Below are 10,403 nucleotides of genomic sequence, written 5' to 3' on the forward strand. Positions count from 1 at the left end.
TATAGACTACTAACTTCCTCATGAATGTCTTTATTATGCTTCTACTCTCCATCTCACCTGTTTCAAATACCATGGGACAGTTACTCAACCCCACCCTAGGTTTGTCAATCATATATCAATCTTTCCCTCTTGACTCAATGTTGATCTTTATTTGGTAACCAATGGGCAGTTTTCTCACTCTTTAGTGGATACTTTTCCTTTAGTGATAGATGACCAAATACTTTCTTCACATCCCGATTTATCTGTCCTCCTTTCACTTCTTTCAGTTTGTCTGCAGTGATTGAACATTTGGTTGTCAGTCCTTACTTTTGAGTTGGCCATGGTCTCATCTTGTTTCATTGTGTCTGGTAGGAGTTTTAACTTGGAAATTACATTCTTGAGGGCTATTGTTCCTCTACTCTTCCTTCTCCTTTGGAAGTTATCTCATTTGGGGTGGCAGCTTCAACTCTCCATTTCAATCACAACCCCCATCTTTTATTTCATTCACTTGGTGGTGTCTCTCACTTCATGTGTGTGGCAGGCTCAGTCTACTTCTTTGTCTTTGTGACATAAAGCTTTTGATTTCAGGGCTCTCATGTCTTTTTCAATTCATGTGTGAGTCTTATTTTGAAGACTCTGTGGTTTGTAGCTGGTCAATTGAGATATCTCCAGAGATGCACTATCTTTTCCAATCTTGTATTCATGTTGGTTCACTTGATTCAACAGAACTCTGAACATCTTTCTTCCCCCACCTTACCCAAATTTGCATCTGTTTGAAGAAGTCATTTTGTGGGCTGCTTATGGTTACATATGTGGGTTTCCATATCTGCACAACCTCTCACCCTTCATGTGTACTTCCTGTGCATTTAGATTACTTTGTCCAGAATGAGCCTATGTTGAAATGCTATTGCTTGTGGGGGGATTACTGAGCAGATGATGTGTCACCCTCCTATTGGTGAAGGACTATAGCCTAATGATGATTAAAGCATAGGTGGATGCAATACACCTTGACATTTGTAGGGGTAGGAGCTTTGTTCAAGGCTTGTGGCATGCACAGGAATTTACATGGCAGTGAATGCAAGGTAGTAGCTCCTTGTGATGCAGAAATAAAGAAAATGTTAACTTTGAATAGTTGATGTAAATCATGCTTTTATAACATGGATCTTCAAGTTGTCAAAATTCGATTTTTTTACTCCATGTCAAAAATATTCACCAGTGACATGTAATTGGGGGAAAGTGAATGCAAACTGTAGGTTCTGACATCTGCATGATCATAAAGTTAGATTATCTCTTGGTAACCTGGCTTTTCAGTATTTTAGTTATGATTATTATCATACAAGGAGATCTTACCATGTGTGTAATATTTTTATATAAAGATGCTGGCTGATTGTTTGATTGTTTTAGAGCAAACCACATTGGGCTATCTGACGTGTCCACTGCAGGGAATCAAACCCTGGATGTTAGCATTGTAAGTCTGTAAATTCTAATATGATACTTTACCTCTTCTTACATAATAGCTTTTCTCATTTAGTGCTTCCCTCTACATGCACAAAGTTTTTGCTCGCCACTCTCCTGGATACTCCCATCTACCCCACATGTTTAACATGGTACAGCTGCAATGTAGCATTTGTGTTAGCTTGTTACAACTCTAAACCAATAAGTGTGTGACACACTCTGCTGGCATAGTTGGCTCCTTTTATACTGTAGAACCCAATCTTCACTTCTCGATTTTGCACTGTAGCTTGAAGATGTGTTTGAATTTCACTTGTGTTTGATTTAAATTTTTGTATTTTCAATTTATTCAAAAACTTAGTTGTTTCTGTTTTTCTTTTTTATACAGTTAAACTCGTTATTGTAGGTTGTTAATTTTTTATCAATTGAATTATGAATTCCAAATTTCAAATCACCACTACTACCACAGTACTTAGCACTAGAACTGCACTCAACCTGCAGTTTCTCTGGCTTCAGGTTCCACACTTTTAGTACATTGTGAATCCATTATGTGGCCTGTGGTGTCTCCTGATCCCAAACAGATATTTCTATTCCTGGTGAACCTGGATAGGATGACAACAATTTAGATAGCCTCTTTCAACCACTTTCTTTTGCCATACAATCCCGACTTCCACCTGTAGACACCTCCAGATCATCTTCAGCCTTCTTGGATATGGTTTCACGGGTATGTTACCTTTTGTCTGTGTCTTATGATTCCTCTCCTTTCCTCTTGCATTCTGCCCCCTTCCTGACTACCTGGTTTTCCTTTACTCTCCAGATATCAGGGTTCATGCTGACCAGTTTGTAGCACAGTTACGTTCTGGCATCAGCATGTCTTGTCTGCCTCATATCTCAGATAATTATGCTTGGGTATACCACCATTCAAATTTTCTGTTTCTCGATTCTCAAACCTTAGAGTCTGATACAGGTGTGGGGTTCTGACCCTGATACCTTTGTTAGATTTTCCTGTCTCCATTTATCCCTCTCCATTCTCCTGCATTACCTTTCCTCCATCCATCTCCTGTTCAAGGCTCTCCACTTCTCTCCTGCAGGGTTTTCAGAGGATGCTCACTCACTTATGTATTCCACATTGATGCACTTATCTTACTCAGTCCTTTTCCTTCAAACTTGGCTCTTTGGTTTTTGTAATCTCTTGGGTAGGGACGTGCTGTTAACTAATGTGCACCTACCCATGTCTTATTTACAGGACCTCTGTATGGTTCTGCTTTTACATGAAACAGTTTTTGGAGATCTTCCCAATCCTTTGGAGACCAGGGTGGAGGCTGCTCATCAACACTCCTCCCTTTTGTCCTTGGTTTCTCACTTATCACAACCTCGCCTGCTCCAATTCTCGGGTCTCTGTGGTTAGCCATTGCCGGGTCCCCTGCCACCAAAGGTACTGATGACTATCCTATAGGTTCTGTTAAGGTCAGTGCACATTAGCACATTTAGCCAAGTTTATGCACCTATGGAACTATTTCACCTCAGATCTTTAGGTGCTTCAGGTGTTGTCAAAAGGTCTTTATTTTCATTTTCTCAGTCCTCCTCCCTTATCCCCCTCATCCCATCACTATCCCCTTCTCAGGATCCTATTTCTTGCCAACGTTTCTCTGAAGTGGTTAAGACTTATTCTTCTCAAGGATGCTATAGAACCTGTCAGTCATCTTTCTCCAGGATTCTATTCTAGGTTGTTCCCAATTTTTAAGAAGACCAGAGACTGGCATCCTATTATAGATCTTTCCCATCTCAATTGTTTCATCAACCTTCCTTGTTTCACCATGGTGTCCTTCTTCACAATTTCATGGGTGTTTACTCTGGGTCTTTGGATAACAAAGATGGATGTCACAGATGCTTACCTTCACATCCCTATTTCCCTGACATCCAGATGTTACCTTCATTTTGTCCCCAAAGCCCAAGTTTATGAATTCTGCATGTGCAATTTGGTCTGGCATCTGCACCATATGAATTTAATTGGGTAGTCAGGGCTTTTGCTCGGCTTATTCATTCTCATGGTCTGCAGTTCCACCATTACATGGACAAACTGGCTGCTATTAGCTCCATCCTATTAAACATCTTACAAGCACACACAGCTACTTCTTCAGGTGGTGGCTCAGGTGAGTTGGTTTGTCAAGTTGGAGAAATCCTTTCTTATCTTGACCCAATACCTTATCCACTTGGGAATATTTTTCATCTCCTGCCTCAAATATAAAATTGAAATGGGGGCACCCATCCATGTTTGCTTTGTTTCTGAATGTTAGAACTCCTATTCTGGGCCTATTCATATCACATATGCCTACTGCCATGTCATGTTCTAGGTGCTCTGAATCTTGTTGTGGATTGATTGTTTCGTCTCAAGAAGATTCTCCCCACGGATCCTCAGATGTTTTGATGGTTGTACGACCAGTGGGGCATTACTCTTCTGGCACATTTGCCACTCATCTCGGTTCCAAGCTACCTCTTTTTTTGTCTCCAATTCTGCATCCTTTGGATTTGGTGGTGGATGTCTTCAGTCAGGATTGGTCCCACTTTTACCTATCCTTCTCTTTTCCAGTTTTATCCAATCCACTCCATGTGGGGTCCTTCTGATTGCATCTTTCTGGCCTGCTCAACCTTAGTTTTCAGGCCTTCTCCTCTTTCAGTAAGCACCTCTGTTACTGCCTCTGTTTTTCCTCTCCCTACAACCTCAGTCGCTGATGTATCATCCCACCATCACAACACTTTGGCTTCTTGCATGGCATTTGTCTGGTCCCTTGCAAGGCAGGCTAGACTCTCCACATGAACAGTATTAGAGAAAATGTTGTGTTTTTTGACAGTGTGCCTCCTGTCTCTGAACATTACCTGACTGTTCAACAATGGTTCTTCTATATCTTCCATTGTTGGTTATAGGGCAGCCTTACTTAATACCTTCCATTTCTCCTCTTCCTCTTCGGTCCTTTCCCTTTTGGTTGTTCCTTTTGTTTCCTTCGTCCTCCTCATCCTACACCCTTTCCAGATTGGAACCTCAGTGTTGTTCTCTAAACTATTACCCAACCTTATTTCAAACCCTTGGCTACCCGTTCCTTATACAATTTGTCCATAAAGACTTCTTTCTGCTTCTTTTTACCTTTGGTCATCATCAGTTGGATGTTTTTGCTTTCAACTTATCACATGTCCTTTATCACCATTCCTATGTTCTGTATCTGGATCACAGTTTTTTCCCCTCCTTCAATTTCTATTTTTGGTGTTATTTCAGGTTTGGACAGATGCTCTTGTTCAGTCCAGGCCACTCAGTGTAGTGTCACACTCTTCCTCTTTGTGGTCCCTTTCACTGCCCTTTTGTAACTGGGATACCTCCCATCCCATTACTGTCTTGTCTCCAGTAGCATACAGACTTCCACTAACAGCCATTTTCAATTAACCCTGCACTTGTAATGGGTGTGAGTATTCATTTACTTGTTCCTTCCTCACCTTTCTTCTACATTTGGATCCCACTAGGTAGCTAGCGTTGCCTCACAGGGTATAATTACCCAAACTTCCACATCAGGCTGGGATAACGGAAAGTGCTCGGACTATCTGCTCTAGCTCACTAACTGCCCAATGTGAGATGGTGTGATCTCCCATGGTGCTTATGCTTTATTTTGGCACTTTTGAAAGAAAGGTCATCTAGGTCATTTCTGCACTGGTCCTTCCGCCACTTCAATGTGGGACTCTAGCTGTTATGTGTATGGAAGTGAGTCATCATATTGGAAGTTAGCATTTTCTTTAACTGAAAATGTATTTCCAATAGATACTCACCTCTGTACATGTTCCCACCCATCCTTCCCACTTCCCGGTGCACTTTTTTGATTGCCAAAGAATTAGGATTTTCCTGCATGTGTGTAAAGGGAGCATTTGTGTGAGGAGGTGTGTCATCAGGCAGTAGTGTTAATTCACATGTTTTCGTGTGAATTTTAGGTGGTGAGTTTCACAAGGCTGGTAACATGCAAATCTCTGAGGCAGAATAGTGTGTCTTCAAGAGGAAACTGGGTGTTCTATGTATGGGTATTTTTCATAGTTAAGGAAAATATTAACTTTTAAAACAAATATTTTGGTTAAAAAAAGGATTTTTTGTTTCCATTACATTTATATGTTTGCTACTCAGTGAAATAAAAACTGAGGTCGAGTTTAGGTGAGCTTTAGAATGACATATATATACATGGTGAGGTTCAACTTCTTACCTTTACCTCTATGTCTTGTTAAAGAGATTTTCTCCATAGAAATACTACACTGAATAATTTGTTCACAACTTAAGTACATTATACGTTAACAGATTAAATGCCCTTTCAAACACCATGAAATACGGGATAAAACTTCATAGCATGCTTCTTTATTCAATTATAGTGAAAATTATATGATTGAAACAGATTCAAAATGTTACTAAAGTGTATTTTTGAGCATCAGTTTAATATTTAGGATGTTATATGTAAGAACTTCTTTAGCCTGAGTTTTCTGCAGTGATCATGGGCTTTTAATAACACATTTTGTCTGCATTCAAATGTCTTTAGTACATTTTTTAGTGTTATATGTATTACAGATTAATAGTTGTTGTTTTTTTAACAGGGGCGTACAAGAGCTTTCACAAAGAGTGGATATCTTATAAATACTTTTCCATCAGAACTACCAGGAGGAAATAGAAAACAAAGAAAACATTCTGTGGGTAGGTGTGCATTCTGTTGCTATTGTTTTCATGCCAGAAACTTTGCTGGTTATCACACAACTCGTGTGTGAACAATTGAATAAAAGTCACATGAATGAAAGTGTTATCAACATATGACTATTGTTTGATTATTTGAATAAAAGAACATTAATAATAACCAACAAAAAAGTATTGTTTGATTAAATGAAAAGAAATAATGGCATATTTTCTTTGAATATACAGTATCAATGTTTTGATGATTAACAAATCTAATGTAATGCTAACAGAGTAGTTGAGTTAGTCAAATCTATGCAAGGATCTCACAGAGAGATGGCAATTACGTTTAAGTGGTGAATAAACTTCTGTGTTAATCTTTCTTGTGGTCAAGAATTTTAAATATGCTGCATTGTCATAAAAAAATTCAATTTATAAATAGTGATTAGCGTATTCATATATTTTTAAGAAATATGATTATGTACAATAAATCAGTTCTTTAAAAGTATCATTTTTTGTCAAAATAATTGTAATCTACAGTAAAATCCCGAAACACCAGAATTCCTGAAAAGCATCAACTTTACTGTTATTATATAGGGGGATACTTTGAATGGAATTTTTTGTGTGGAGTAAGGAGTGACTCTTGACTTATTCCTCCTAGTAGTAGCCAGGTAGTTTGAGTAGTTAAAGACTTCAGTAGTAGCATTAGCTAGTGGTTTAACTTTTTAATTCTGTTGGTATGAGCTAATATTTACTGTTGCCAACAGGAAAAAAGGAAGTTTTATTTTAAAAGTGTTAGGACATTACTGTCGTATAATACTGTGTAAAAGTCTGCATAAAATTCTAACTGAAAACAAATACACAAAACTGAAATTTTCTGCATTTCATCCAATATCTTTGTAAAATCAAAGTCAATAGTATAACACAAATTTCAAGGTTAAGTAGTGTTGTGATGGTAAATTGCATTTCATTTCATATACTTTACGTTTGATATATAGATTTTTAGTTGTTTTCCTAGGAGTACACCATATGACAGTCCTACAACACTAGGCTTTTTCATTATATTTAGACATTAAATATATCATTCAACAGGTTTAACCATTTTCAACATACAGGGAGAACAAGTTACCCCACATAAAATTTGCATGATTGATGAATATAAAGCAATATTGATCAGTGTGGAGTGAAAATATATGTTATAGACATTAGTGTTCTGTTGAAAAGACAAACGTCTTTTTTTTTTCTGACATAACTTCTACTTAAACAGTTCTAGCTATGACAGTTCACAATTACTGGCATTAAATAATGTCAGTTGCACCCCAACAGTTATGTAAAACTAAAGAAAACAGTGTGTTTACAGGTAGCAGTTTGAACTAAAGCAACAACAGTGTGTGTAAAGAGACCTAGATTGATGATGAAATAAAAAGAACCACAATGAAGATATTTGGATATTTCCATGATTTGGAAAGCAATAAGACTGATAGAAGCTGAAGAAAAACATCAACTCGTTGTAGAGTTACTTCAAGTCTCAAAAGTATGGTTAGTAGGTTGTGGCTCACATTCAGACCACTAGTATAGTTGGCAGGAGGCCTGGACAAGGTAGATCGTTGTCGACAACCCTACGAGATGACCACTATTTGAAAATGTGGGTTTGACACAACTGGCAGGCATCTGCTTCCCTGCTGAATCAACAGTTCACAGTAGCAACTATACAAAAAGTTAAAAACAGTCTTCATAAGGCTGTCCTTTCTGCTAGATGACCAGTAATATGTATTCTTTTAACCCATTGGCACAAAACACTTCAGTGATGTGAAGAACATGTAGATTGGTGAAACAACATGCTCATGAAGGTTTTTTCAACCTTTTTAGCAGTTGTGCCAATTTTACTTCCTGAATTTGGAGTAAAGTTCCATTTACCTAAAAATTGCACTCAAAAACAAAATGGGGAGGGAGGGTTCAAAGAGCCAAATTAGAAAACATTACAAATTAAATAAAGTCATTAATAATATGACATTTATGTCAGAAACATCAAACAAATTTGTGCTATGTGCACAGCTTGTAATATTTTTTTAAATTACAGCATAGAAGTGTTTTGTCTTGTATGTTGTACTTCACATTGAAGATGTATAATGCAAGATAAGATCTAACACACATTTCTATGTACTACAATATAGCATGAATGCTATACAACATAAGTGTACAGTCTTGTATATATAACCAATAGTTCAAATACATAGGTACAGTTGGTTAAAACTTTTTTTTTCTGATGGATTATAAAATGTGCCCTACTGCCTGTGATGGAGAAATGAGCTACATTGCCCTTGCAGCTTATTGATTCACTCATTTTAAACATGCCACGTTGATATAGGACTTGCATTAGTACCTGAGGTGATCAAACACCTTATTAACCAGCATTTCATAATCATTTGTTGAGCTGCAAAGTCTGCAGAATCAAATGTAAATTTAAAGACGTGGACTGTAATAGATATTTGCATGTCAGATCACCTGACATTTGTTTTCTATAAAACTGAACTCAAAAGTACAGACATTATTTAGTAATAGCTAGTAATTGTGCCTTGTCATGCTAGAATGTGGAAAACTGATTATATCCCTTAATTGTTTTATACCCATACATACATACATAAGTGTAGGACAGTTTTTATTTTTGTAATTTTGAATTTAATATCTTTTGAACAATAAGTGTTTTGTTGTTCAGTGCAAGTTTTTAATACCAGATATGTTTTACAGATTACACGTTGCTTGATTGTGTTTTTAATGAAAAGGAAAAAACATTCTTCATACTTGACATAATGTGTTGGAGGTCAAATCCTGTATTTGACAGTGAGGTGAGACTGTTGCAGTATTTGTATATTAATTGTAGATACTACCGAACATTCTTCCACAAACTGACACAATAGTTTTTTTTTTATATATCCAAGTAAGTTTGTGTAATTCGAGGATCATTTGATATAGCTGCTTGATATACTTTGCGAGTTTCTAGAACTTATTATACAGTATGAACTGCTTGATATCCTTTGACATCTAATGTAAAATTAATTGTTATTTTACTAACTGTATATAAAATTTTGTGATTTTACTGATTATATAAATGCTTTAACTAATTTTTAATTTTATGATTTTTCATTAGACAACTTTCAGGCATTGGTGGCTTCACACGAAAATTGCAGAGATTCCTGCAGTTCAAAAATGTTCAAAAGTAAATCCAGTAAGTTTAGTTATAAGTCTTGTATATGTTTTGATCCAAATTATGTTTATTACTACTTAGTAATATCTTTGAAAACTTAACTAAAATACACTTTGTAATTTTATCTTGCAGTTCTCTGCACAGGTTTTTATGAGAATTACATTTATAATATAAGATTTTATAAAAAAAAAAGTTTGGTGAATAGAAATTACAGGGAGTCCCTGTTATATGACATGATATATTCCTGGAAAGTAGGATATATGTCTGAAATGTCATTAAACAACACAATCTTTACATGTATTATGGGGGGGATGTGTGCCCGAAAAATTTTGTTCTGTTTTTGAATAACTTTTTTAAAGGGTGTAGCATGGCAATGTCCACAGCCCGTTCACCTGCCTCAAAGCATCATAAAATTTCCAGTTTAGTGCCACAGTTAACTGTTTTCCTGGGCTTCTTGGAAAAGGGCACTTTGCTATCACTAAGTGACCACTTTGGAACCATGTTGAAAGGGTGGAAACAAGGCTTTACTGCAGCAGAAAAAAAATAATGTGCTTAGATAATGGCATATGAACACATATTTACATCCTCCACAATCTTGGCCCGTGGATGACGTATCACACTCCGCCCAGTAAACTAGTCCAACAATATTGACATGCTCTAGTAATGAAACATGGTAACGTTGCCTCACACATGTATTGACAGTACAGTACTGTACAGTAATTGGTGAAATTTACACCTGGTAATTTAATATCTGACAATGTTTTAATGCTCTAGTAATGAAACAAGGTGACATTGTTTCAAAAATATTGATAGTAATTGGTAAACACTACATCTGGAAAAGTAGTCACCAATGTTGGAATGCTCTAGTAACGAAACAAGACGACGTTGTGTGATACATGAGTAGTAATTGGTGAATGCTCTGATAATGAAACTGTGCAAAGTGATTCAATGTGTAATGGAGACCCAGTATATTTTCAGTATTTTTAATCATGGCAATGTTTTTGGTTTATATTATCAGAATAAATTCATTAAATATCAGGGTTATATTCCAGGGTAATTGTTATAATAATAACAGTACAG

General features: G+C 36.6%; 1 protein-coding gene across 2 annotated transcripts in view; it reads left to right on the plus strand.

Moving 5' to 3' along the window:
* Window positions 1–10,403, plus strand: part of LOC106471157 (snurportin-1-like) — a 45,641-nt gene that overhangs the window by 13,417 nt on the left and 21,821 nt on the right. For both annotated transcript variants that reach the window (XM_013931746.2, XM_022399768.1), the window contains exons 5-7: window positions 6,049–6,145; window positions 8,867–8,964; window positions 9,267–9,344. In XM_013931746.2, coding sequence (XP_013787200.1) covers window positions 6,049–6,145; window positions 8,867–8,964; window positions 9,267–9,344 — 273 coding nt within the window. The remainder of the gene's footprint in view (window positions 1–6,048; window positions 6,146–8,866; window positions 8,965–9,266; window positions 9,345–10,403) is intronic.

This window comes from Limulus polyphemus, unplaced genomic scaffold (genome assembly GCF_000517525.1).
Source record: "Limulus polyphemus unplaced genomic scaffold, Limulus_polyphemus-2.1.2 Scaffold4443, whole genome shotgun sequence".
In the NCBI taxonomy this organism is placed as follows: domain Eukaryota; kingdom Metazoa; phylum Arthropoda; class Merostomata; order Xiphosura; family Limulidae; genus Limulus; species Limulus polyphemus.